At 39.6% G+C, this 27,422-nt stretch overlaps 6 protein-coding genes and 1 long non-coding RNA gene across 8 annotated transcripts; 1 reads left to right on the forward strand and 6 right to left on the reverse strand.

Annotated features, from left to right (window-relative positions):
• Positions 1-2,750: 2,750 nt before the first annotated feature.
• On the reverse strand, positions 2,751-8,820 carry LOC134811028 (serine/arginine repetitive matrix protein 2-like). 2 transcript variants are annotated; one of them, XM_063817735.1, is made up of 5 exons: positions 8,729-8,820; positions 6,634-6,727; positions 6,310-6,459; positions 5,141-5,261; positions 2,751-4,969 (listed from the first exon to the last, which is right to left on the reverse strand). In XM_063817735.1, exons 2-5 carry the CDS (start codon positions 6,712-6,714, stop codon positions 3,066-3,068), a joined length of 2,256 nt encoding a protein of 751 aa, XP_063673805.1. In that variant the 5' UTR covers positions 6,715-6,727; positions 8,729-8,820; the 3' UTR covers positions 2,751-3,065. The 2 variants fall into 2 exon arrangements, with proteins under 2 accessions (XP_063673805.1, XP_063673804.1); XM_063817734.1 differs by lacking the exon at positions 8,729-8,820 and adding an exon at positions 7,133-7,725.
• A 1,415-nt stretch (positions 8,821-10,235) lies between these two features.
• Positions 10,236-14,072, reverse strand: LOC134811027 (ubiquitin-protein ligase E3C-like). Its single transcript, XM_063817733.1, has one exon. It carries the CDS (start codon positions 14,046-14,048, stop codon positions 11,106-11,108), a length of 2,943 nt encoding a protein of 980 aa, XP_063673803.1. The 5' UTR covers positions 14,049-14,072; the 3' UTR covers positions 10,236-11,105.
• LOC134826769 (uncharacterized) lies at positions 10,268-10,588 on the reverse strand. The gene has a single exon (XM_063839266.1). It carries the CDS (start codon positions 10,586-10,588, stop codon positions 10,268-10,270), a length of 321 nt encoding a protein of 106 aa, XP_063695336.1.
• Positions 14,073-14,291: 219 nt separating the features above from the next.
• LOC134811030 (large ribosomal subunit protein eL30-like) lies at positions 14,292-14,880 on the reverse strand. The gene is made up of 2 exons (XM_063817737.1): positions 14,630-14,880; positions 14,292-14,457 (listed from the first exon to the last, which is right to left on the reverse strand). Exons 1-2 carry the CDS (start codon positions 14,831-14,833, stop codon positions 14,326-14,328), a joined length of 336 nt encoding a protein of 111 aa, XP_063673807.1. The 5' UTR covers positions 14,834-14,880; the 3' UTR covers positions 14,292-14,325.
• Positions 14,881-15,043: 163 nt separating this feature from the next.
• LOC134811029 (large ribosomal subunit protein eL30-like) lies at positions 15,044-15,697 on the reverse strand. The gene is made up of 2 exons (XM_063817736.1): positions 15,463-15,697; positions 15,044-15,205 (listed from the first exon to the last, which is right to left on the reverse strand). Exons 1-2 carry the CDS (start codon positions 15,664-15,666, stop codon positions 15,074-15,076), a joined length of 336 nt encoding a protein of 111 aa, XP_063673806.1. The 5' UTR covers positions 15,667-15,697; the 3' UTR covers positions 15,044-15,073.
• Positions 15,698-15,880: 183 nt separating this feature from the next.
• Positions 15,881-16,811, reverse strand: LOC134811347 (uncharacterized). Its single transcript, XR_010159794.1, has 2 exons — positions 16,664-16,811; positions 15,881-16,310 (listed from the first exon to the last, which is right to left on the reverse strand). It is a non-coding gene; the product is annotated as an uncharacterized LOC134811347 (long non-coding RNA).
• Positions 16,812-23,179: 6,368 nt separating this feature from the next.
• Positions 23,180-26,476, forward strand: LOC134811231 (zinc finger BED domain-containing protein 4-like). The gene is made up of 7 exons (XM_063817997.1): positions 23,180-23,342; positions 23,573-23,879; positions 24,095-24,355; positions 24,587-24,832; positions 24,980-25,146; positions 25,299-25,501; positions 25,727-26,476. The coding sequence occupies exons 1-7, from the start codon at positions 23,196-23,198 to the stop codon at positions 26,418-26,420; spliced, it is 2,025 nt and encodes a 674-aa protein (XP_063674067.1). The 5' UTR covers positions 23,180-23,195; the 3' UTR covers positions 26,421-26,476.
• The last annotated feature ends 946 nt before the right edge of the window (positions 26,477-27,422 follow it).

Raw genomic sequence — 27,422 nt, forward strand, 5'->3', positions numbered from 1 at the left:
TTCCAGGACCCAAATTTTACAGTTGTGACTGATTTTTTCATCCGCAATCAATTAGTAAGTCAACTATAGATAAGATGCCAAATGACACGATTGAGGTGCTGGAAGTTTGATTTCGGTCAGAGGAAGCCCACAGCAAAAAGATTAACAAAACGAAAAGTTGTATTTTCAAAATGCTGTCCCATTTTCAAATAGGAAATTTCTAAACACAAATTTGACAGATTGGATGAAATTTTTGCCCAGAAACCAATTAGTCAGTTAATCGAAACCAAATTGAAGTACTGGGAGTCAAAATCCCAAATAAAATTGCAAAATCATATTCATATTGTTCTAATGTAATCTCTGTCCCATTTTCAGTTTTTGAAGATGAAATTTCCAGGACCCAAATTTTACAGATGAGACTGATTTTTTCATCCGCAACCAATTAGTAAGTCAACTATAAATGCCAAATGATACGATCGAGGTGCTGGAAGTTTGATTTCGGTCAGAGGAAGCCCACAGCAGAAAGCTTAACAAAACGAAAAGTTGTATTTTCAAAATGCTGTCCCATTTTCAAATATGAAATTTTCTTAACACAAATTTGACAGATTGGATGAAATTTTTGCCCAGAAACCAATTAGTCAGTTAATCGATGATGGTATGAAACCAAATTGAAGTACTGGCAGTCAAAATCCCGAATAAAATTGCAAAATCATATTGACCCAATCTCTGTCCCATTTTCAGTTTTTGAAGATGAAATTTCCAGGACCCCAATTTTACAGATGAGACTGATTTTTTCATCCACAACCAATTAGTAAGTCAACTATAGATGCCAAATGACACGATTGAGGTGCTGGAAGCTTGATTTCGGTCAGAGGAAGCCCACAGCAGAAAGCTTAACAAAACGAAAAGTTGTATTTTCTTGTATCACGTGGTGACCCCCACGGTCGCTTCACTGTAGCGTCTTCGACGCTACAGGGGGGGGCCGCGCACTTCGTGCGCGGCGGGTCATACAACGTATGACAATGGACAAGTATTTTCAAAATGCTGTCCCATTTTCAAATATGAAATTTTCTAAACACAAATTTGACAGATTGGATGATATTTTTGCCCAGAAACCAATTAGTCAGTTAATCGATGATGGTATGAAACCAAATTGAAGTACTGGGAGTCAAAATCATGAATAAAATTGCAAAATCATATTGACCCAATCTCTGTCCCATTTTCAGATTTTGAAGATGAAATTTCCAGGACCCAAATTTTACAGTTGTGACTGATTTTTTCATCCGCAATCAATTAGTAAGTCAACTATAGATAAGATGCCAAATGACACGATTGAGGTGCTGGAAGTTTGATTTCGGTCAGAGGATTAGAGGAAGCCCACAGCAAAAAGATTAACAAAACGAAAAGTTGTATTTTCAAAATGCTGTCCCATTTTCAAATAGGAAATTTCTAAACACAAATTTGACAGATTGGATGAAATTTTTGCCCAGAAACCAATTAGTCAGTTAATCGAAACCAAATTGAAGTACTGGGAGTCAAAATCCCAAATAAAATTGCAAAATCATATTCATATTGTTCTAATGTAATCTCTGTCCCATTTTCAGTTTTTGAAGATGAAATTTCCAGGACCCAAATTTTACAGATGAGACTGATTTTTTCATCCGCAACCAATTAGTAAGTCAACTATAGATGCCAAATGATACGATCGAGGTGCTGGAAGTTTGATTTCGGTCAGAGGAAGCCCACAGCAGAAAGCTTAACAAAACGAAAAGTTGTATTTTCAAAATGCTGTCCCATTTTCAAATATGAAATTTTCTTAACACAAATTTGACAGATTGGATGAAATTTTTGCCCAGAAACCAATTAGTCAGTTAATCGATGATGGTATGAAACCAAATTGAAGTACTGGCAGTCAAAATCCCGAATAAAATTGCAAAATCATATTGACCCAATCTCTGTCCCATTTTCAGTTTTTGAAGATGAAATTTCCAGGACCCCAATTTTACAGATGAGACTGATTTTTTCATCCACAACCAATTAGTAAGTCAACTATAGATGCCAAATGACACGATTGAGGTGCTGGAAGCTTGATTTCGGTCAGAGGAAGCCCACAGCAGAAAGCTTAACAAAACGAAAAGTTGTATTTTCAAAATGCTGTCCCATTTTCAAATATGAAATTTTCTTAACACAAATTTGTCAGATTGGATGAAATTTTTGCCCAGAAACCAATAAGTCAGTTAATCGATGATGGTATGAAACCAAATTGAGCGACTGGGAGTCAAAATCCCGAATAAAATCATATCACATATTGTCCCAATCTGTCTCATTTCAGTTTTTGAAGATTAAATTTGCAGGACCCAAATTTCACAGTTGTGACCGATTTTTCATCCGCAACCAATTAGTAAGTCAACTATATATATGCCAAATGACACGATTGAGGACTGGACGTTTGATTTCGGTCAGAAGAGGCTCACAGCAAAATAAGCTTAAAATATGCCAGATTAAAGCGCTTTTTATAATAACACTGACTGTATGAACCAATTATGTCATGTGGGGTGGGATGATCCAGAATCAGTGTTTCAAAATTCTTAGATTCAAGTTGGTGTCTACAGTCGGAAATATCTCGAAATTAGATCGTCGTGATTCAGCAAGACCCGTTTATTAACGCCTTGGTCCATAAGACGGTTCCCGCTTTTTATTGATATATAATTTATTCGCTTGCATTTGCAAATACATATATGCGGTGAAAGGTTTACAAATAAAAACAGCCATTAAATTTAAGATTCGTTTGTGACACATTGTTAAATACAAAGAAATATTATGTAGCAATTCGAATTTTGTTACGTTATCAATATCATGAAAAATAAAAGCAGCGCGCATCAAACCCAAGCTTTGAAGGGAATGCAAATAACATAGCATAAAAATTGCAACTTATTTTCGAAATTCACATACTGTTCGATAACCTCTATTCCATATTCTGGTCTTATCAATTGTTTCAAAAACATTCAAGTTCAGTTTGGATCGGAGTCACGTTCTTGAGAACAGTGGGTTATAACGTTTGGGGATTCCATAGATTTGTTTACGCTTCATCGTCGGAATTGATTGTTAGGATTGTTCAGGAAAGGAGGTGCGCCAGCGTTAAATGGCGGTGGAGCCCATTGAAGAGGTGGTCCGTTTGGTTGGGTAAAGTTTATAGCAGCCGGAACGTTCCCAAATTGCTGGGCGGGGCCAGGAGGAGGTTGACTGAATGGCATCGGTGGCGGCTGCATCATCGGGTTGGTTTTGTAAGTTTGAACCTGTTGAACCTGTTGCTGAACTTTCTGGTAAGTGTTAGGGCCCGGAGCTTGTGGAGGCTGTGGAACATTCCCATAAGTGCTTGGTTTTGTGTTGACCATCTCCTTAACACCTTGCAACGATTTCAATAGATCGTTTATTTGGTTAGATTGCTGTCCAGTACTCGGCCTTGCCTCGCTCCTAGCACTACTATAGGTGTCAGATCTAGAAGGTCGGGATGAAGAAGAAGAAGAAGATGAGGGGTTATAGTTGGAGCTTGTGTGACCATCCCGGGAGGAACTATGGCTGGAGGAACTGTGTCCGTGAGAAGAACTGTGACCAGGGTTGTGAGAGGAAGTGTGAGCAGATCCGTGACTAGTTCCATGCGAGGAGCTGCCATATGATGAGCCGTGTGATGAGCTCATGTGGGAAGGGCCTCCATGGGAAGAGCTGGGGTGACTCGAGCTGGGGTGACTCGAGCTGGGGTGACTCGAGCTGGGGTGACTCGAGCTGGGGTGGCTGGAGCTGGGGTGGCTGGAGCTGGGGTGGCTCGAGCTACCGTGAGTTGAGCGAGGCCTATCATGAGAGGATCGAGAGTAGGAGTCTCGAGATGAGCTGCGTTGAGAGGTATACTCCTGTACAGGAGCTGTGGGAGGCTGTTTGTGGGACACCATCAGAGGATTGAAAGAAGGCAGGCTAGGAGCTGAAGAATATTTCGGGAAAGTCTGTAATTGTGGTGGCGCTAACGAAGGGGGAGCTGGTCTCGGTTGATTTGTTATCAAATTCGTTATTTGTCCATTAGCTTTCATCTTCTCGAGATTTTCCTTTATCTTCGCTGCGTTGGAAGCATTTTGTGCTTCAATGAGAGCCGCCTTGTTGGTAGCTTTGGAAGACATTGTTTTCACAGTGTTTTGAAGTTGCTTCACAAGAGCTGATTTCAGATCAGCTGCAAGTTTTTCAGTGAGCGATTCTCCAAGCATACCTCCCAAATTCTGAACATTTCCTTGCATAAGAGCCTTGATAGCGGCTTCTTGTTTCGCAGTTTGCTCTCTCAACATCTTCAGCTCCATTTCTTTTCCAGGGGAGCCTGCTGTAACCTTCCGTTCAGTAGATCGTGACTTAGGTCTCCTCCTTTCCCTGGAATGTGACCTCCGTGCTCGTTTAGGAGATCTTGAGTTTCTCCTTCGATCTGGTCTCCTCGGAGATCGTCTGGGAGAACGTCTGTTTCCTAGAGAATGGCGAGAAGGTGGTGACCTGCGAGGAGAGGGACGTTTGTGAAGAGGTGAACGTTTGGGAGGACTGGGTCGTTTAGGCGAGCGGGGCTTAGGAGAGGTCCTTCTGACGGTCCGTTCAGTGATCGGTTTAACTGGAGATTTGGACTTCCGCCTTGGGGACCGGCTCTTACGTCGGGTGGTAGGACTACTTCGTCTTCGAGGAGATCTAGATTTTCTTCTTGGAGACCTGGATTTTCTTCGGGGTGATCGAGTACGTCTCCTAGGTCGTTCAGGTCGGTCAGGTCTTCTTGCAGGGCTTGTTCTTACAGAAGTTGATGGTCCCCCTGTTGAGGGTCCTGGTCCTTTCCTGGTAGCGGAACGTGAGCGAGTTCGTCTTCTGCGATCTGAAGACCTTCTCTTTAAATCGTCAGACTTAATATTTACAGATATCGTCCCCGAACCGGATACGACTCTCCTGTCCCTGTCACCAGCCCTTTCTTTGTCTGAAAATTGGAGTTTTCAATGGATAAATAGCCATTACACCACTCAATCTTGTTAACGAGTAGAATTTGATAAGGGCAGCAGCTCTGATATTTTCATTCTTGGTGATTATTGTGGATAGAAGTCATATTTTAATCTAATTTTAATCCCTTTAATAATTGGGAATAATTTACCTGATCTAGGTTTGCTTTTGTCCTCGGGTGAAGTGTGACGGGGTCTGATGCCAGCTGGTCGACTGCTAGGTTTCAGTTGCTGCTGTCTCATCTTACGCAACACTGCGTTATCTTTCTTGGGCTGGTGGAATATCAAAGTAAGTTGCATGTCTAAGATAAGATGAGAAAAAAATCTTACTGAGACTCAGCATATCTCATATGAACGTAATTCAATGTTCATGCTTGATTTTGTGAGAAAAACAGTTAAACTTATTTTTCATAAAATCTATCGACGAATAAATATCTCTACTATAATTCAGAGAATTATTTCTGTAGGATGTATGTACGACCGCCCACGTGCAAATTCGGTAAAAAGCAAAAGGTTGCAAAGTAACCATGGTAACGACCAAAAAGGGTTGTTACACGCACGTGCACGTGCAAAGATTGTTAGAACGGCATTTTTATCGGTTTTGTTGATATTACGCTGTGTTTAGTGCGAGCAACATTTTAATCGGCTGTATCTTCGGTTGTGTAGGATATTTTTGATTAAACTTACTAACAAAAAATACTATTAGCCCAGACTATATCAATGGACGGGAGGATTAAAGTACTTTCATACACACCAGCATGCTCATTGATGGCTTAAAATGAAGCTAAGACATACTCCTATCAGATCCACCATAAGTTAGATACCATAATAATCATTAAATGTGTCTAAAATGAGGAAGCTTTGACAAGTGCGAGTGGTTTTGGCAAATTTTGGTATAAAATGGGCCCTGAGATCATATTTTTCTCATTAAAATCACATATATCACGAATATTTATGTGTGTTGGGTGTATCCTCATTGGTATCAACCATTTCAATCATCTAGAGCAGCTTTCCTGATTCTTTATCTCATGAAAATGGGCAAAAAAGCTCATAAATAGTCCAAAATCGGTCATTTTCGCCGCTTTAATAACCTCATTCCTGGCACCCAGAACACTTTGGGTACTCAAAACATGATTTTTCGGATACCTCAGACCCCTAACTAGCACATGGAGCCAGAAAGAACAGCATGTAGGGACTTCTAAATTTTCATGGTTGAGAACCCAATGTCACACTATTCGTTCATTAATCCTGCTTTCACTGTTCCCTGTGACCACGGGTTTTCTAGTACATTATAAAGTAACACATTTAAGTTGTGACTCACTCTTGACGTTACAATCTCTTTGTTATGGAGCTTATAACCATTCAGTTTCTGAATCGCTACCCCGGCTTCACTCTCTTGGGACATCGTGACGAGACCGAAACATTTAGCTTCTTTAGCGTTGGGATTCATCACAACTTTCGCACTCATCACCTGCAAAGTACGCCGATCAAAAAGAAGCTCACAAGACGTCAATATCTAATAATACCAGACAAAACAATATCACTAAATAATTTTACTGATATGTAACACCATTGGTCATATAATTATAACAAGCAAATAATTTATCATGAATGGTAAATTATGCGGACAGAAGCAACAATTTACCTTTCCGTAGAGTCCGAAACAGGTTTTGAGATCAAGAGCACGAGTTTGTTTAGTAAGGTTGCTGACCCATATCATCTTCATAATATCCGGATGTCTGAAATGAAACAATTTGAACAAAAGGGCAGGGAATTGTTATTTTTAAACTAGCCATCCGCAAAGAGCATACAGCTTTTATTTCTAAATGATATTTACAGTCAATCATTGCGGACGGCTACAATGATATATCCGTAAGAAGTTCTTAAAATGTTTTCTCAAATAAAAATCACGGTAACAAGATGAATGATTAACAGTGCATTCGCGATTAAAACTACAGACTACTTTATTAATAAACAGCTCAAGTAATAGTCGAGTAAATTGCTGCTCATTAAACGAAATTTTGACTTTCACCCAAACCAATTAGTAGAACTGCATCAGAGTTAGTTGAGCGTATCCGGGGCAAAAACCAACTGCAGCCAAGATATAGAGCGATCGATCAAATTTTAACACAAATCAAAATTACCCTTCTTCCTCCTTTTCGTCAGAAGGCTTATCCTCCTTTTTTGTAGCATCCCCTGGAGCTTCCTCGGCTTTAGCTTCTGCCGGCACAGACTCCTCAGCTGTCTCCTTGGTACCAGTTTCCACGATGGCAATCTCAGACTCCTCTATCTGGAATGAGATCATCTCCTCCTTGTTGTCGTCACCATCTCCGTAGTCCAGCTCGTCACCACCAGCCTTCGTCGTTCAGAAGAGAGCTATCCGGTTCTGTGGTGCCATCTTTACTGGCTTCTTTAGTATCAACATCAAAATTTTGATTGTCCTGTACAGCAGCAGGATCAACGTCAGAGACTAAGGAGCCTTCAGCTGAGGGAGCTTCAGTCACCACCACTGCTGCATCCACAGCTTCAGTGACGGTTTCAGTCTGTTCAGCCTTTGGATCTTCAGATTTTAAGTCGGTCGTGACACTGTCAACTTTTTCTGGAGCATCCTCAGCTGAAGTCTCCTCAGCTACTGGATCTGACTCGGTAGCTCCACTCTGACCAGGTTCGTCTACCATTTCTTCCTTAGGAGGTTCCTCCGATTCTTGGGCTTCCTCTTGTTCGATAGATTTAGTTTCTGAGAAATAGAAGCTTCAACATTTAATTCAAGAACTTAATCTTGAACACCAAATACGTTACCTGTTCCGTTTTACCGGCAAGTTGAATTACGTCAGTCAAAATAGGTTCGTTCGTGTCGTCTCACTCTATCTAGTTGATATATCCATCTACGCTTGAAGTAGGAAGCAACCAAATAGTCCAAGTGCAAGTTGCCCAACTCGTAGTCCAGCAACATTTTTGACATTATACACACTTTGTAGTGGTTTGTCATAAACCCGGCGGCCGGCAACATACGGTGAGATGTCATTTACAATTGGTAAACAAATAGACGTTCTCCAGATATATAATTTAGGGAGTTACAACGAATACATTTTCCTTATTAAATCAGTTTAAAGTTTTGTTAACTTTCATCAAGTCTACAATTTCTTATGACTATAACAAATAGGCGATTATTCTGTGGCTAAATCCCCCAAATTACCGATATTTCAAAACAGTAAAAGGAGGGACCACCTCATTGGAGAAAAAAAAGTATACAAAACCGTCAATAGAATGTTTAATTGGACAGCCAACATTTTAATAGTTTGAACAAAGCTCAGATGTTCAAAAACAGGGTATAGTCGAACGGCTTAGTTGATTGTCACTTTTGCGAACGGTAAACCAATAACTGTATTGAACAACAGACATCGTAAATCAAGAGCTACCAGAATTGATTATTTTCATTGCATATATATGAACAAACAGGGGAATTACGATGAATGTAGACCGGAAACAACAGAGTTACCTAAGGTATTAGCTTGAAAGCAACACGAGGTTCTCTTAATGTTAAGCCATCATAACACACAGTACATACCCGGTTGTTAACAGTTATTTAGTTCTCTATTCTATCAACAAGGCAAGGTGGCCATTGTAAACAGATAAAGCCCATTTCAGACAAATAAAGGGACTTCTCAATAATCAAAAAAATTAAAAAGGAAACAAAACGACGCGAATTTCTCCAAATAGTGGAAGTTAGAATAACATACCTTGTGTATCGTCGTCCTCAGGATCGTCCAGATCTCCAATAACGGTATCCACAATGTTTTCCAGGCCTTCTATGTTCTCCTCCCACTCATCAAGACCATCATCAACAGTGGTTTCTACCTCTTCAGTCTGGCTGGTGGTTTCCTCATCTTGTATCGCCTGAACATTAGAAGTTGAACATCAAAGAGTTGTTTATATAATGGTGCGACTATTTTACACAATAATAAACAGTCTTGTAAAATCAAATATTAATTTTATTCGATTGAGCGTCTCTGCTTCATCAGAAGGAAATCCAGACTTAGGCAAGGACAACTTTTTAAAAGTCACTTTCTAATTTCTTCCAATTCCAATGCTTCTCACGAAAATTTCTTAGTCAGGCGGGGGGGGGGGGGGGGGGTACCAATGGCATAAAATGGCATAAATGGCATACGTTTTATGGCATAAATGGAAATTTTATTGGCGAATTCTCCATTTATGCCATGAATTTAGGTCTTCATATTTGACTTTAAATTCGCAAATTATTATTAGTACTTGAATAAGAGACACGTTTCATGCTTTATAACGCTTGGAATGATCGTTAAAGATTCATATGACAAATAAAGAAATGTATTATATCAAAAATGGCATAAATGGCATACGTTTTATGGCATAAATGAAAATTTTTATTGGCCAATTCTCCATTATGCCATTGGTACCCCCCCCCCCCCCCCCCCCCCCCCCAGTCAGGCCTTCAAAAATGTCCTCTAAAGCAACAAATATTTCCACCCAGTCAGACTAGTCACTAGCGTGTGGAAATGGACACATTCTACCATTCCACGTTACAGTCAACAAATAATTTTACTAGGTTGTTTAAACTAGAGTCTGGTCAGAAATATTTGATCTCGTGATTAAATTGTTCATACATGCTGATAGGCAGTTCATGCTAGAATATTCCATGAAATAAAGATAACATCAGTAGATTAGTCCAAGAGGTTATAGCGTACCTTGAAAAGACGATCGGCCAGCACAGCTTTAGTGCCAGACTTGGCTAGACCCCTGGTTTCCAGTTCCGTCTTCAGCTCCACCACCTTCATCGCTTTAATCTTGGACAATTCCATGTCCTATGTAAGTCAATAAGTAAGATGGATTACCAATGAGATACCTGAATATTCTAATAGATCGACTGCACAATATTCCCAGAGGATAATTCTGGTAAAGCAAATGGATTTAAGACAACTTTTCTGACATTCATATCTTTTGTTCGCCACAATGCTACAGTGACACAGTCTTATGTATTAGGTGACGTAGGAAATACGGGGTGATTTATTAGAAAATATGAGAATTTATTAGTCAAAAGGTTCAAAAGCGGACGCTCGTGCGCGCCGAAAATTTCGCACGAATTGCTAAATGACTTTGGTGCGTTACAGAATAAACGTAGACGCGCGCTACAAAAAGGTAGTGTCACCGTAGCAATATGGAAAGAAAGTTCATTTTCTATTGAGTAAAAACCACTGAGAGTAAAAACCACCATTAGTTTCCGATAAATAAAAACAATAGAAAACTTAGAATTGGATCATCTGTCCCTTCTTCCTCTTCTGGCCTCCGAGTTCGAAGTGCTTACACCTTTTAAGCGACAGCTGGGTTTTCTTGTGGCAATTTTGACATTCCAACCTCAGGACCTGCTTCTTCGTAGTCTTGGCATTCTTTCTGAAAACAGGCTTCGGCTGTCCACCATAACCTCGGAGTTTCATATGATATCTCCTCTCTCCCAGGGCTTTAGGGTTTCGCTTGCCAGCTTTGTATTGAGTAACTTTGTGTTGGGTGTGGCGCTTGCATTCCTTGTATTTGCAGAAAGTCCGCCTTACTTTCGGGATGTTGACCATCTTGCTACTAAGAAATGATTAATGTTATTCAAAGTTATCATAAAATTGAAGCATCAGAGTGTATTTAAAACTGAATGGGAAGACACAAAATGAAACAGTATCAATCTTAAAGCGCCGGCCATTTTTACGAAGGAATTATTTGAAGGCAGTGGTCATGCAATTAATAACCAACCAATAAAAGAAGAAAATTTTAAATGCAAAAAATCAATATTACAAAATTCAAATTAACGTTTCTAAATACTTTCCAAACAGTATACAATATACAATAACACAAACAATTCAATTTAATATGTACAAAATCTATGGCGTCCTCTAACGGCCAAGTCAAAAATACATTTCAACTGAAAGCGTTGCCGACACAGCAAAAATACACTGCAATGCTCACAGGGCCCGGAGTAACAAGATTTAGTCCAAAACAAGTCGGTTATCAATGATCACAGAGCCAGCCTGATCTCTGATTTGAAATAAAATCTACAATTAAACTTTACAAAAATGTACAGAACATTTTTTATAAGACCTAGCTAAGCTCAAACCCAGCCCCAGCCTCAATAACATATTTTAATCTCTTCTCCATGATGTCTCTATCACTAAACTCAGGTAATTTTAACAAGTTCATACATGTACTAGCGGTGGGGAGGCGGTCCTCAGCCCCAGCACTGTGGACAGCAAACAGAGGCAGCAGAGACTTGAATCCAAGTAAGGGTGTTCTGTCTGTACTGGTCACAAACGCCAGCAGTTTCCTGTGCTCTTCAGGACTCATCTCGTCTACAATGTCCCAGAACATTACAATAACTGGGTGTTGAGCGTTGTAGTTACCTTGGTAAACAGTGTTCTCCTTCAGGTCGGATATGTCTATATCAGTTTCACTGCCGGATAATAAGCTCTGAAACTCGGAGTAACTGAACATTTTCAGCCACTCCGGCGGCACCACACTGTAGAAACCCTCCGCAAAGTTCCTGAAGGGAATCCGGATTTGTCTGTTCAACCTGTAGTCAGCCATCAGGTGTATGTACTCTATCAGATTACTCCGTGTCACTTGTATAGCTGAGCCATTTGGTTTCAGCTCTATAGTTTTAGCTTCACCTAAAATATTATCAGATACGATGAAATAGAGACACAGATCAGCAATAGTCTCATCAGTGTAGCCTCTCAGGGATAGAATATTACGGTACATATTAGGGTCCAGAGACCGGAGATTGTTGATGTCAGCAGCACCTCCCAGCAGCTTGTCTAGGAAGTAAGAGGCTAGAGGAATGTCTACCAGCAGTTTCTCGTACACAGCTTTACCTAGGAGACGACCAATAAAGAAGTAGTGTTTCTGATAGTCGGGATACAGATGTTGAGCAGCTGGGTTGGGATGTAATCTCCCGTCTGTTTCTATGAAGAATCCTCTGTTAGGGTTGAAGGCTTCTTTAAGAAATGAGGCTAGGAACTCTCTAAAGAGACCTCCACCATCTACACCAGCCTCATCGAGTCCTGAGTAGTTAATAAGTTGAACCATGATCCTGTTTTTAATGTTAGGAGCCACTGATTCTGTTAGTTGCGCATAAGCATCCTCGTAGATGTACTCCCGTCTGATGGAAGCTTTGATAGTGTTACTACTACCCGGCTGACTCCACCCAGCGTGCCCTCCTCGTGCTTGTTGAGCGTCTTCCTCGAGGATGTCGTGAAATATAGACACCCGCTCACCAAAAGGAACGATGAACGGAACACTGTGAAGAAGATAGAGCTCTTTTATTGTGTTTAAACTGAGGTTAGGGACCGACATGGGATCAATAAACACACCCACGTTGTCTCTGTTGATGTTGTGAATCTTACTTTTAGATAACCACTCCTCTCTGCTCTCAATGAACTCCAGTCTGGAGTCCCTCATGTAGAGCTCGGAAGTGAGCCTGGTAACAGCTGACCAGCACGTGACCCAGTCTCTAGCTGCCAGCACTAATCTACTTTCTAGGTCTGCTAAACTCCCTGGTATGGCTATGTGTCTGGAAGTGAAGGCTGATCTTATATTCAGGGTCTTGTGAGGTTGGATCGCTATCAGGTCCAGGTTAGTGAGGTTGACGGACAGATCTCTGCAGACCTTACATAAGTGCTTGAGCTGGGAAACAGTGAAGAGCATTGTAGAGCCTTCTAGAATATCTGCGTCATGAGAGGAACGCAGGTACTCGTAGAATAAACAACAGAACACGGTTAAGGGAGGGATGAATTCCTGGTATTCAGAGTTGGAGAGAGCTTTGTTTTCTGACATTCTAGCCAAGCATGAAGAGGGTCCAGTGTTGAAGATCCCAGTTACCTGCTGGGTTGACAGATGGTGCCATAGCCACTTCATGAAGCCTGAGTTGAAGCAGAGCCACCGAATGGGGGGAGTCTGTATTACTGACATATTAAACTTAACTATAAGGAGATAGGCAATGGAACTAATGTTTAGGTTAGAGGAAGAATTGGCACAATTCTGAAATAATAAATCCAGGCAATCAAAATTGTAAATTAGTCTGTCCACAACCATTTCGTCTTCTGAGTCCGAGTCTGAAGACTCGTCCCTTGAAATCTCGACTACCTCCGGAATACGATAGCGGTTTAGGATTTTGAATAGGACATCCAGCATTCTGTTGCTGGAGTGGACGTCTGAGATCAGTCTCCCAAAAAAGTGCACAATGATGTCCAAATAATGATTAAAGTTTTCATCTAACTTTTGACACACTAACCGAATGTCAATTGAACCCAGAATGGAGCTACAGAGTTCAGAGGAATTTTTTGATGAAAAAACACGGTCAACTAAAAGTTTGACGTTAGTTAACTTATCATTCAGCACAACATGTTTTAAAATCACCTCGTAATATTTTACGTTAAGATCCCTTATAAGTTGCACCAAAAAGCCCGATTCCTCTTTTGTCCTATCGATAATTTGTATAAGTTTGGCGTAAGACTTGGCTATGTTTTCTAATGTGGTCAATTCTGAAAGACGTTCGGCTGAAAATGATTTGTCCTGAACGATTTTCTGGATAAACTGAAAAGAGGGAACGTTTTGTGAGGATAAAACGATCAGTTGATGATGAGCATCTTCAATACATTTCGTCAAAATCAGTATCCTGGGGTAAGAATTGGAGGGAGCTGAAAAGTCAGTCCACTGCTGCTTAAGAATACGGAACAGTTCAGTCAGACGGTCGTTATCTAACCGAGGATCATAGAAATTACAGAGTAGTCGGGTGCACTTGACTCTGTCCCGGACCTTAATAATACTGTCAAACTGAGCTCTACTTGACTGCTTAACATGAGACCGACTAAGCGCGCCCCTGATGATGCGCTGGATGGTAAGTGCTGCATCCTCTTCTCTGCGCTGAGCAAGGCGTGTCTCCCTTCTCTTGCGGTTTTCAGCTATGACATCCTCTGCAGCGGCTCCTACGTGGCTTGATCCTCTAAGTGTTACAACAGGCTTAGACCGGAACTGTCCATCAAACATGCCTATCAGTAGTTTGTCAGTGTTAATCTGTTATTTAGTATTCTAGTCCTCTTCTTGAAAACATTTGCATTGCAAGAGTGTGCAAGATTGGAAAGGAAAAAATGAGTATGATTATGAACAATAAAAGGTACAAACAAAATAGTAAATCAGATTAATATTTGGGAGGTGAGAAAGCTTTTTTGAATTTTAAGTCAAAACTGAATATTTGTAGATTCTGTATTAGTAGTCAAGTGATACGCGAGCTTAAATAGGATAAAAATCAAATTCCTAAACAGATCTATTCAGCAGGCATGGATCGGATGATGTCTGAGTCGCCAGGGTCTGTGATACAAAGACAGCCTACTCTGAAGTATTTACCACAAGCTGTACCGAGATCAATGTTACTGCCACTGTAATGATGGACTCCCACCTGAAATGAAATTTGTAACCAGGATTTCTCAGCTTTTTAGCTCCATCCTTGGATGAATTAAGAACAATAATTTTAGCGATGATTTTGTAGAATTTAAAATTTTTTAAATTGCACCAAAAATTGGGCATTTACCGAGTCAGTTATCATTCATGCATTAGAGATCAGATCTTACCTTGGCTAACATACAGTAGTACTCGATTTCACTTTTCCTCAAAGCTGGAGTATTATTTGCGATGATAATAAGTTTAGATTTGCCTTGTCTGATAGACTTCAGTGTGCTTCTGTATCCAATAGTGAACTTTCCACTCTTCATTACCAGGGCTAATCTGGAGTTAATGGACTCCATGGCCTTCTTGGTCTTCTTACTGGCTACCATCTTGAGGGTTTTGGTGGTGGACCTTCGCTAATGATGATGCAAATTAGTTACACTCATTAGCGTAATAATTACCTCGATAAGTTTATAAAAGAAAAATTCAGTTCATCTGATTTGCGAATCACATTTAAGATTCGAATCGTGAAAGATTGTCATGGATATAAAATGAAAATGTTAGTATCATAAATAAGTCGAGTGATTTGGAGACAGTGATCAATAAATAAAAACATATAAAATGTAAATCTATTCAGCAGGCATGGATCGGATGATGTCTGAGTCGCCAGGGTCTGTGATACAAAGACAGCCTACTCTGAAGTATTTACCACAAGCTGTACCGAGATCAATGTTACTGCCACTGTAATGATGGACTCCCACCTGAAATGAAATTTGTAACCAGGATTTCTCAGCTTTCTAGCTCCATCCTTGGATGAACTAAGAATGTTGAATTGTAAAATTTGATAAGAATCTATTCATATATTCATATATATGTATTACTATATATATTAACAATCACTGAAGGAAATTTTTCTTCATTTAGTTTTTAGTCATCCAAAGATGCTTCGGAGAATCCTAAATTGTCAATCTAATTATCATCTTATCCCCTAATTAAATCGCAATTTGAGGAGTCTTACCTTAGCCAACATACAGTAGTACTCGATTTCACTTTTCCTCAAAGCTGGAGTATTATTTGCGATGATAATAAGTTTAGATTTTCCTTGTCTGATAGACTTCAGTGTGCTTCTGTATCCAATAGTGAACTTTCCACTCTTCATTACCAGGGCTAATCTAGAGTTAATGGACTCCATGGCCTTCTTGGTCTTCTTACTGGCTACCATCTTGAGGGACTTGGCTAATGTAAAGAGTAAATTAATAATTGGGGATATTTATAACAGGTTAACTAAATTTTAACAAAGCAGTTCAAATCAAAGCAAAACACATTGGCAGTCGATAATCATTTTGTTTGAATTTAATGTAAAATTTATATCTCGATATAAATTTTTCATTTCATCAATTTTGAAATATTGATTCTCGAAAAAGTTTACTAATTAGTTCACTGTCACATCTGTGTATTATATTTACAATCAACAAAACGGTATCCAAATATTACAATTACAAATCGAATTACACTTTTATGTAGCTAATAACCAAATGCTCAATTGGCTTTTGTAGTATATCACAAGACTAACGCGACGGTGGCTGGGGGTCGATATAAGAATAATCAAAACTGGGGTTATGTAAAAAGAGCACAAAGGCAAAGGCGTGAGAACTATAATACATAATTTAGTCCATGAAGTTTCAATGTCTTTGAATAATTTACAACGTTCCAGGGCTAAGAGGTCCACATTTACCATCCAATGTCGTTTCGCATTTTCCACTCATAGAAGAAGTAGATGGAAAAGGGGATAGAAGCTCCTGTGGCTGCTAGAGTTAAGAAGTAAGGTCGAGGAGACTTCCACCTTTTGGGGAAGAATGGCATATTCTGAAATTGACTGATGTGAATCAACTATTGAGTCTTGATCAACAAGGCGGCTCACAGAGGTGAGAAAATGAGCATAGGACCCTAGACTCTGCTCTCGAATTATAAATTAAACAAAAGGAAGAGGTTTCTCCGAGTGGACCCAGAAAGCAGAATTAATCTTTCAACAATACTGAACCACCAAATAAGAGCGCCAAATAATGAATACGACGTGAAAATAGGACAATACTCAATTTAAACAGATACTTTTATTTTACAGTAAAGCAATTTAAAAAGTTATCTTATGAATTTGAATGAAATGACTAAACTATGTTAATGGTTAAATTTTAAAGATCTTATGAAGCTTCTTTACTCACTGATCCAGGATAGTTGTCTCCACCACCACCCATGTTACGGCGGCCAACCGTACGGGAGAGCTGTTGAACAGCCCGGGTTACTATCATCCTGTATTAGTTAATTAACATTATTATGTTTATGATTTAAGTTATTAGTGGAAACCAATTCAGAAAAGTCCATTTTATTATTTCGTAAGTACACCATTAATGCTAGGATAAGTCACCATAAATTTAATATTGTATTGGGGGTTATATTAATATTAATATGTTTGTTTAGTACTATTGACATATTCGTTGCTATTTTTCGTGCTCTGCTAATTGCATCACTTGATTTGATTGAACGTATGTATTATTTGAATGACCTTTTCATTTTGTATTGTGATATGGAATGATGGTGCCCACACAGAGTCTTACATCTCGATACAAGGAGGAGTATTGCCAATAACTGTTAGTCATGAAAGGGGCACCACAGAAATTTAGATTTCATCACAACATTCAGCCACGATACATAGCTAAAGAAGTGTTAATCTCAAAATTTTCTTTGCTCATATTAAAATAAAAAGACACTTCTTCCAGTCAAAGGAAGAAGCTTAATAACTTGAAAGAGGACGGTTGTGTATAACTTGATGTGAATGATTTGTGTTATAAATTTTTTTTTTTTTTTTTTTTTGAAATAAATTTTCGTGCACATACAGAATGAATGGTTAATAATTTAATATATATGTAGACCAAGGTCTGTGCACGGGATGCTTCCTGGAAGAATCCAGTTCTTTTAGCGGGGCACCCTACCTAAAGCCAAATTGAGATATAATAATCATATTCCTAGAGAAATAATCAGAAATCGAATAACAATCAAATAATATGATATATAGGAGTAGTAACCATATTTACTATGCAAAATGCCCCAACCACATAGTGTAAATTTATTTAGAATTCAAATTCCATATCATCATTAAACCTCAATAGTCAATATAATAGCCCAAGCAAAATTAAGTAACTTCTTATATACCTTACTGTCATACTACAAATTAATTAAACATTTGAAATCTGTTAACCAGAGAATAAATTTCTAAACCTAATGCAAGTGAAATAATTTAGATGCAATAATGAATGCCTAATGTGAGTATCATCTGTCAATGTCCTTGTAAAAAAGTCTGTAAAAGAGATATGAGTAACTAATATAGAAGAAAAAACAGGAAGTTGTCGTCTGTTGAAAAATAAATAAAATACCTAGAATATAAATTAGAATATAAAATAACATTCAGTCAATGTGTCGTCAATAAACTGTACAATTATCAAATGTTAAAACTGGGTGATACAGTCACCAAAAATAAATACTAAGTATAATAAGTAAATAAATTAAATGTGGTCTATAAAACTACCACTAGGTATAATAGGTCAATAAATTAAAAGTGGTTTATAAAACTACCACTGCACTGTGCGAACCCTTTCTCCAGTTAAAACATGTCAGTCATGTGCAAAATCAATCAAAATGGTAAGGTGGTAAAAAAGGGAAAATCCTTTCGATACATCAATTATATATGCCTCAGATTTAAAAGAATTAGAAGATACTTAGTTATCGTCGACTATGATTGCAGTGTAAAATTTGTCATATGGTCTGTTGTTATAGATGAGAGTAGCTGTTTCTTATACGAATCACTAAGGCTTTTAACATCGGGCAGATTTCGTAGATCTGTTGGAACATTATTCCAACATTTTGCCCCCAAGTATTGAAAGTTTTTATGTGATGTTGATCTATTAACATATAGGTTGCAGCTTTCGCCGCTCCTACTACCGGTTCTTTTGCGATAGTCAAAACGCGACAACTAGCGCTGGATGGCGACAACTAGCGCTATCCAGCGCTAGTTGTCGCCATCCAGCGCTAGTTGTCGCTATCCAGCGCTGGATAACGCTGGCCAGCGCAAAATATATATCTTCGATAATTGTCGCTATCCAGCGCTAGTTGTCGCCATCCAGCGCTAGTTGTCGCCATCCAGCGCTAGTTGTCGCTATCCAGCGCTAGTTGTCGCTGGCTATGCGACACTGTCGCACGCGATAGTTTGCGATGGCCAGCGCAACTGGCCATCGCAGAAAACAGTTCGATAACTAGCGCTGGCCAGCGCTGGATAGCGACAACTAGCACTGGATGGCGACAACTAGCGCTGGCCAGCGCTAGTTGTCGCTATCCAGCGCTAGCCAGCGCTGGCCAGCGCTATCCAGCGCTAACCAGCGCAAAATATCAATTTTTGATAAATTTTCGATAAATGTTCGATAAATGTCGCGACAAATAGCGCTGGATAGCGACAACTAGCGCTGGCCAGCGCTAAGCGATAGCCAGCGCTGGCCATTGATATCCAGCGCAAAATTTTTGCGCTATTACTCGTCAGCTAGCGCTAGCCAGCGCTAACCAGCGCTAGCCAGCGCTAGCTGACGAGTAATATCGCAACTATATTGCGCTGGCCAGCGCTGGCTGACAAGTAATACTAATATCGAGCGTGCTAAATCACTCTACAGTAGTTCTTCGAGATTGTTCTAAAAGGGCCCCCGATGGTTGTAACCAACTTCAATCGATGTATTTTCGGACGCTAATTCCGAATCAAACCCCATGGGCCCATGACATATAATAGTGTTAAAATGCTCTCCTGACGAGATATTGGCGAAAAACTGTACATGTATCGATCACGTGATATGACCGTATAAGGAAGTTAGTCTAATTTCTCGTTATTGTTAGGGTTTCAGCATATGTTTTTGTTAAGGATTGGGTTAGGGTTAGGGTTAGGGTTGGGATCAGATTAGAGGGTCAGGGTTTCGAAAAGTCGTTCAGAACCAGCTAGAGTCAGAGAATGGGTTAAAAAAGTCACGTGACAGTCGAGTGTAAAGTGATTAATCATCATCCGAGTAATATCGCAAGTATATGATTTTGATACATTGCGCTGGCTAGCGCTGGCTAGCGCTGGCTAGCGCTGGATAGCGAAAACTAGCGCTGGCCAGCGCTGGCTAGCGCTGGATAGCGACAACTAGCGCTGGCCAGCGCTGGCTAGCGCTGGATAGCGACAACTAGCGCTGGCTAGCGCTGGCCAGCGCTAGCTGACGAGTAATAGCGCAAACATTTTGCGCTGGATATCGATGGCCAGCGCTGGCCAGCGCTGGCTATCGCTTAGCGCTGGCCAGCGCTAGTTGTCGCTATCCAGCGCTAGTTGTCGCTATCCAGCGCTAGTTATCGAACTGTTTTCTGCGATGGCCAGTTGCGCTGGCCATCGCAAACTATCGCGTGCGACAGTGTCGCATAGCCAGCGACAACTAGCGCTGGATAGCGACAACTAGCGCTGGATGGCGACAACTAGCGCTGGATGGCGACAACTAGCGCTGGATAGCGACAATTATCGAAGATATATATTTTGCGCTGGCCAGCGTTATCCAGCGCTGGATAGAGACAACTAGCGCTGGATGGCGACAACTAGCGCTGGATAGCGCTAGTTGTCGCCATCCAGCGCTAGTTGTCGCGTTTTGACTATCGCAAAAGAACCCTACTACCTCCTGATATGTAACTAAATTTGTTCATAAAGTTTGTAGGACAATTGTCATGGATGATTCTAAACATATAATTTGACAGATGGAGTTGTCGTCTAAGATGGAGTGGTAACCATTTCATGTCTCTATAAACATTAAGGCTGCTCTCTGTTTGTGGAACGTTGAGAGCTATTTTGGCTACCTTTTTGTACAGAGTGTCAAGTTCAGCAAGTTTTGTCTTGCCAGCTCTACAATAGATCGTGTCTAAATAATCGAATTGTGGCAACATAAGTGCATTGGCAAACATTTTCCTATATTTAATGGGTAGCAGTGCTTTACTTCTATACATGGCACCAATTCTCTTCATGACCTTCTTAATAATATAATCTACATGGCTTTTGAAGTTTAATTTACTATCTAGAATGAGGCCAAGATATTTTGTCTCTTTGCACTCCTTGATTGTGAAAGTTACCTCATTACATTCAATGGTTAATTCATCATGTTGATCAACAGAATCAAACAATAGGAATTCAGTCTTCTTTTCATTGAGTGATAATTTATTTACACTGAGCCATTTAAAGATTGTCATAAGTTCTATTTTCATGTTTATAAATGTGCTTCTGCAGGTTTGATCAAAGAATAGTGCACCATCATCTGCAAATAGAAAGGGCTTAGATAGGTTACAGGCATAAATGATGTCATTTATGAAGATACTAAATAATATAGGCCCAATGATGCTTCCTTGTGGTACACCACTCAGAACTTCTAAAAATGAACTTATTTTGCCATTGATCCTAGTGCATTGATATCTACAAGATAAGAAGTTCTTAAACCAGGTTAAAGCAATGCCACCAATTCCATAATATGCCAATTTTTGAAGCAATATTTCATGATTCACTGTGTCAAAGGCCTTCTTAAGATCAAGAAAGATGATTCCTGGTTTATAAGACTTAGATTTACTCATATATATTTCGTCCATCAGATCGTACATCAAATAAGTTGTGGAGTGATTTTTCCGAAAGCCATATTGATGCCGGATGAAAAGTTTGTTCTCTTCCATGTAATCAGTGAGTTGCTTGCCGACAAAGTATTCTATAAGTTTTCCTACAAGTGGAAGGATGGATATTGGCCTGTAATTATTAGGATCATCTTTCATTCCTGCCTTATGGATGGGAGTAACTCTAGCTTTTTTACAAAGGGTTGGTACAACACCTGTATTAAGGCTCAAATTGACAATATGGGTCAGTGGCTCAACTATGTGTGGTACAGCTTGCTTAAGTAAAAATAGAGGCACATCGTCATATGAGGCCTTGTCATTCTTGAGCGTTTCGACATACATTAGGATATCAGTTTCATTTATTTCTTGGAATCTATCAAATGAGATGTTAGAAGTTCTAGGAGGTAACAAATCAGTAAAACTAACTCTTTCAATATTGGGGGCCTGATTTTGTAATCTTGATCCAACATTTGCAAAATGAAAGTTAAATAGCTCAGGATCATTCTCATTGATAGTTTGACAATTAGTTGTACCAGGGGTCATATTTGATGCCAGTTTGATAGTTTTCCATACCCCTTTAAGATCATTCTTGGCACTTTTAACTTGTAGATCATCGATTACATTAGCCTTTTTGCAGGTTTTAGCTAATTTATTTCTAATATTTCTCTGAATCTTGTAGCAATCCCAGGCCTCATTACACTTTATACATTTGCTACATATACCACATTTATTGCAATTTCCATTGTCTCTCTTATCCTTCTTTTTACGGAATTTCTTTAGAAGAAAATGTGTATGATTAATGGCATTTAAAAGTTCAGTAGAAGGTTTATGTATGAACTTTTCATGCCTTTCTATGGTCTTGCAAGGGAAGAAGGTTGCATATGCCTGTTCAATATGATGACAAAGGCCAGCAGTGATAGCTTCAACATCTGTACTTTCCAATAGTGGACTGTAATCAGAACAGGTATCTAGATAGTCTAAGAATTGTTTAACATTACGTTTACAATGATTTCCAGGGGTCGACCGAGGGCAGGATTTTCGACCGAGGCCGAGGCCGAGGAAAATACAGTTAGTTAAGACCGAGGCCGAGGACAACCGAGGTTTCTTTTTTTGACCGAGGCCGAGGCCGAGGCCGAGGAGTGCAAATTTTGACCGAGGCCGAGGCCGAGGCCGAGGAATTTTGGCAGAAAAATTGTTGGGAAAAAGGGCATTGTTTATTAGGAAAAGCGCACTGTACCTAATCAGATTGTACTGTGTACTATACTGTGTACTGGTACACACGTTACAATCATTATGAAGGGGCAAGTTCGCCAAGAGTCAGGAGTGGGCATGCCCAGGCAGGATCTGAGTAATTGACAGTGAAATTTGAAATATTCTATCAGAAGCGTGCACGTGGTGAGATGGATGGTGTCGGTGCATCAGGTACAACCAAACACTCGGGCTCCGGCAGCCATCTTGTAATCAGTTCATAATTTGTTGTTTTGTCTTCGTAGCTGTTAGTGTTGCGTCAGTAATTAATTATTGCTATTTGCCCATTTTCTTTATCCCTACAATTACATTTAAGTTTCCTTTTCTAGCAAGTTGTTCAGATTGCAGTGTCTTAACACATACTGAGTTTAGACTTCAGTGAATCTGGAGAATATTGCACTAGTTACATTTAACATACGTTTACGGGGCCCCCTTTCTTGTGTAAAAGTGACCGTCACTTTTGATGACACATCTGGCCCTTTTGGGTCACTTTTTTTTAACAACGTCGACTTTTGGTCACTTTTTTTCACGTTGAGGCCGCTTTTTGGTCGTTTCTGGTCGCCTTTTAAATTTTGGTCGCTTCTGGTCGCTTCTAGTCGCTTCTGGTCGCTTTTTGGTCGCTTCTGGTCACCTTTTAGGGTTTATGTGACATGTCGCTTTTACACAAGAAAGGGGTCAAAATATCCAGGGTGCGTTTTGTTTAGACTTGTTAGAAGAATTTTGATGACTAATTGTGCCATCTGGTATCAAAATTCACGATAATTAACAAATTCACGTGCCTTAGGCTAAGAAGCTAGGATGTCTCAATCAAAGAGAAGTGTTTCCGGCGTATGGCAATTCTTCTCAGTACCAGATCCCGGAGCGAATCCACATTTGGCAGAATGCAAGGAGTGCTCTGCTTCGATCAGACGAGGAAAACCAGGTCAATCGGCCAAGGACTACCAGGTTTATAATTTTATGTTTTTTAGTAAGTTACTTAAGTACTTAGAGGTATTGCTGGACTAGCGCGACTAATGTGCAGTTTCAACTTTTATTACTAATCTCTCAATTGATCGTGTAATTAAGCTGTAATTGATTATGGAACCTAACATAAAATGTATAAACAATGAGTACAACTATAAAAGTAACGATTAACGAATCAATTTTAAGCTCGAGTTTGAATTTAACTTATCCAGGTAACGAGTTTGTGGGATCATCTAAAACATAAGCATCCCTTAAAACACAAGGAAGCAACTGCCATACGTGATCAACAGAAGGCAAAAAGACAGAAGTCTCAAGAAGCCGAGGCTGAGCGGAGATCCATGTATCAACTAACAGCAGCTAATCAGCCCACGATTGGACAAGTCTTGAGCGGCGCTACATTTACGAAAATGACGGCGGAACGTCAGAAAGATCTAGAGAAGTTGCTCTTAAAATGGATGACAGATCAGATGCTTCCCTACACGACTGTTGAGAATGAGCATTTTCAACATTTTGTTCACGGTTAGAATCATTTTAAACTTTAAATGAAGTTTATTTACTAAACAGTTCTATTCTAGGTTCGAGCTGTGATGACTCCAAATTAAAATTCCAATATGTTCGTGATGATACTTTATAAAAGTGACTGCTGTTCAGTATACTAGTGGCAGATTGTTAATAACTCGTAATCATGGTCATTTGCGAATTGGTTCAGATAATCTGATATCCGACTCATTCAGGTTTGAACAAGAAGTTTTCAATTCCATCAGAAAAGGTGATACGCACAAAACTGTTTCCAGACTTGTATAACAGAGTACAGTTTAAACTAAAGAGTTTCATCGATGACAACCTGAAAGGAGCTGACTACAGTCTTACCTGTGATGTTTGGTCGTCAAAAGCTTTGGATTCCTATCTCGGAGTCATTATACACTTTGTAACAAACGATTTCCAAAGAAAAGTAGTTGTTCTACGTTGCCTTCCATATAACCGCGCACATAGCGGTAAGTTCTAGCATTGAATCTAGAAAATTCATTTTATATCTAATCTGTATCAAAGCTAGCTTCGTGAATCGTGATCAAACTCAGCAATGTCTGCCATTTCTGGCCAATGCTCAGCAGAGCACGCTCATGTTTTATATAGTAGAAAATGTTGACCGTTACTGTTAGCTGGCTGCCTACTGCCCGCAGGGTGTCTATTTTCTAACGACTAACATGACAAATTACTTCACGCAGGTGACTCAATCAAGACTAATGTGTCATTTGTTCTGCGCTCGTGGGGTTTGTCGGAAGATAAGCTGCATTGCGTCATTAGCGACACCGCATTGAACATGAAGAAAGGACTGTCGGCCTGGACTTGGATAGGATGTTTTCTTCACATCCTGAATTTGATTGTGAAGAATTCAATATTTACACAAAGCGGAGTGCAAAGATTGATCAAGAAGATCAAAAACTTGATCAAGGAGTTCAGAACCCCTACCGGTGAGAGTCAACACATTTACATAAATTACATTCTTATTATTCAAAATTTTCATTAAAATGTGGCACTGAATTTAAATCATTTTAGCGACTTGCATTTATTATTTTTTAACTATGATATATCAAACTATAGACTATACCCGAATGCAGGGAAGCGTCTACTTAACGAGAACCAGATAAAAGATTCAACGCTACTACGACCTGTGGACACGAGGTGGAATAGTTATTATATGATGTTTGACGTGTTCCAGAGCAAAAAGGCAGCTATCACCGTAACAGCTCAAAATACGGACTTATCGTTGTCTGCATCACAACAGGTTAGTTGATAATAGCTCTTTAGACTCATGTCTCAGTCAGCACCATTTCACTCAGAACCATCTCACTCAGAACCAGTCAGAACCAGTCAACAAGTTTAAAAATTAATCCTCAGTATACTGCAGTTTGAGTATTGATGATTAAAACTTTTCAGATGACTCCTCACGATTGGGACCTTCTTACCAAGGTTATAGTCCTATTGAAGCCATTCTTCATCACAACTAAAGCTGCTGAGGGGGACCGAGTTTCTGTTTCGGAGGTCATTCCAAACATTAAAAAACTGGATTACGAGATCAGAAGTATGTCACTGAGTGGATTAGGAACTCTAAAAGCTACGCTGCTCTCTGAGATGGAACGGTATAGTTTAAAATTTGTTATTTGTATGAACTATGACTTGCCTTACCGACTATTATTGAAACTTATTACTCTCTGAATTTTTAGCAAAACGTACGTAAATTTGAACCTAATGATTAGGGCCAAAGACAACATGCTTCCAAATTTTAAATTGAATTAGGGCCGAATGTCTAATTAGCACCTCAGCAACTGTTTGACTTCTTCACCAACATGTAATTTTTCCCTCAGGTACTTCGTAACCAAGTACGATGTAGAGAAGAAGCCCCAATACTCAATAGCGACTCTTTTAGACCCACGCTTTAAAGCAGCAGCCTTCTCCACGAAAGTCAATGCCGCACTAGCTAAGCAGATACTGATTGACGAGATTTGTACCAGGATTCAGTCTTCACCACCGCAAGTTCCGGTAACTGATGTTTCTGATGACCCTTCAATAGTACAGTCTTCTGGCTCAACATGGGCAGCAATCCTGGATAGTACCTCACAGTCTGAAGAAGACGACGAATTCGAAGAAAATAGTGAGAAGATAAGGAGGGAAGCTAACAGATACTTAAAAGACTCACGAGTTGATTTATCATTTGAACCATTAGTTTACTGGAAAGCTAATAAGCAGAGATATCCGAACCTTGCTGAGTGTTCAAGGAAATATCTATCTGCGCCGGCGAGTTCAGCAGCACCAGAAAGATTGTTTTCTACAGCAGGGCACATCCTGAAGTTAAATCGCCTCAGCCTTAAGCCAACAAACTTTGAGGGGTGCTTGTTTCTCAAAAAGAACATCGGAACATTTGGGGACAACTTCGGCCCCTGTCCAGATGAATTCGAAGCCCCAAATAAAGATGACTGTCCCCCTTCTGAGCTGTGCACAGACGATTATTCTGATTCAGAGTGCTCAGATATTGTAATTTCATCAGACGATGAATCTTAGACTATGATATTTTTAGTTTTGTGTCCTGGTCAATTGGTCGTTTTATTTTCAATTTTACAAATTCGTTTACATTAACCTCTGTAAGTCTAGAAAAATTCCCAAAATTTCAACAAAAATCCTCGGTCAAATCCTCGGTAAAATCGTCAAATTTCGCAGAGGCCGAGGAATTTCGAATCTATTTTTGACCGAGGCCGAGGCGAACCGAGGAATTGTCCTCCTGACCGAGGCCGAGGCCGAGGAAAAATCGCCATTCCTCGGTAAAACCGAGGCCGAGGCCGAGGACTCGGTCGACCCTTGATGATTTCTAATTTCAACCTTTTCAAATTTAGGAGCTATAGGTACTTTACAATCTATCTCACACATAATAGCTTGATGATCCCCAATACGTTCATCAAGAACAGAAGATTGAACAAAATCTGCATAACAGTTAGTGAATATTACATCAATAGTAGTCTGGGTAAAATTGTCTCCACGTTTAGCAACTCTAGTTATCCCTTGAATGGTTTGAACTAGATTGTAACATCTCAAGGTCATATCTAATTTTTTGTACTGGGTGGATGAGATATTATTCTGGTCAATGTTTATATCCCCAATCCAGATAACCTTTTTCCCGTTCAATTTTTTCATGCAAAAATGAATGTACTCAATAAAGTTATCAACACTGCAATAATTTCCAGAGCGATAGAAGCAGCAAACATTGATCTTGCTTTTCTTAAGCTTCACCCATAATGCTTCAATGTTATCAAGCTTACTATCCATAACTAATTCTGTGTAAGCTAGTTTTTTGTTTATCATTAAGCCACAACCACCCCTAGAACTGTTTGGCCTGTCGCATCGCATAATGTTGAAGGAGGAAGGAATATTTATGGTGTCTGTGTCAATAGTATCATTAAGATTCATCTCATTTAGGGAAAGTATGTCTAGCTTATGATCTCGAATGAGTTGAGTAAGTTCATTACTTTTAGCTAAATTTAGGAGACCACCTTGAATGTTACAGTGACC

This window comes from Bolinopsis microptera, chromosome 2 (genome assembly GCF_026151205.1).
Source record: "Bolinopsis microptera isolate Bmic1 chromosome 2, MBARI_Bmic_1.0, whole genome shotgun sequence".
NCBI classification, from domain to species: domain Eukaryota; kingdom Metazoa; phylum Ctenophora; class Tentaculata; order Lobata; family Bolinopsidae; genus Bolinopsis; species Bolinopsis microptera.

Excerpts from the sequence above, each read along its gene's own strand:
- LOC134826769 (XM_063839266.1), bottom strand. The coding sequence starts at position 10,588 with ATGGTCAACATCCCGAAAGTAAGGCGGACTTTCTGCAAATACAAGGAA.
- LOC134811028 (XM_063817734.1), bottom strand. The coding sequence starts at position 7,293 with ATGATCTCATTCCAGATAGAGGAGTCTGAGATTGCCATCGTGGAAACT. Across the intron at positions 6,728-7,132 it reads GACGAAAAGGAGGAAGAAGG|ACATCCGGATATTATGAAGA; the intron begins GTAATTTTGATT and ends GTTTCATTTCAG. Across the intron at positions 4,970-5,140 it reads CAAAAGCAAACCTAGATCAG|ACAAAGAAAGGGCTGGTGAC; the intron begins GTAAATTATTCC and ends TCCAATTTTCAG.
- LOC134811027 (XM_063817733.1), bottom strand. The coding sequence starts at position 14,048 with ATGTTTGATGGACAGTTCCGGTCTAAGCCTGTTGTAACACTTAGAGGA.
- LOC134811231 (XM_063817997.1), top strand. The coding sequence starts at position 23,196 with ATGTCTCAATCAAAGAGAAGTGTTTCCGGCGTATGGCAATTCTTCTCA. Across the intron at positions 23,343-23,572 it reads AATCGGCCAAGGACTACCAG|GTAACGAGTTTGTGGGATCA; the intron begins GTTTATAATTTT and ends TAACTTATCCAG. Across the intron at positions 25,502-25,726 it reads CTGCTCTCTGAGATGGAACG|GTACTTCGTAACCAAGTACG; the intron begins GTATAGTTTAAA and ends TTTTTCCCTCAG.
- LOC134811029 (XM_063817736.1), bottom strand. The coding sequence starts at position 15,666 with ATGGTAGCCAGTAAGAAGACCAAGAAGGCCATGGAGTCCATTAACTCT. Across the intron at positions 15,206-15,462 it reads ACTACTGTATGTTGGCTAAG|GTGGGAGTCCATCATTACAG; the intron begins GTAAGACTCCTC and ends ATTTCATTTCAG.
- LOC134811030 (XM_063817737.1), bottom strand. The coding sequence starts at position 14,833 with ATGGTAGCCAGTAAGAAGACCAAGAAGGCCATGGAGTCCATTAACTCC. Across the intron at positions 14,458-14,629 it reads ACTACTGTATGTTAGCCAAG|GTGGGAGTCCATCATTACAG; the intron begins GTAAGATCTGAT and ends ATTTCATTTCAG.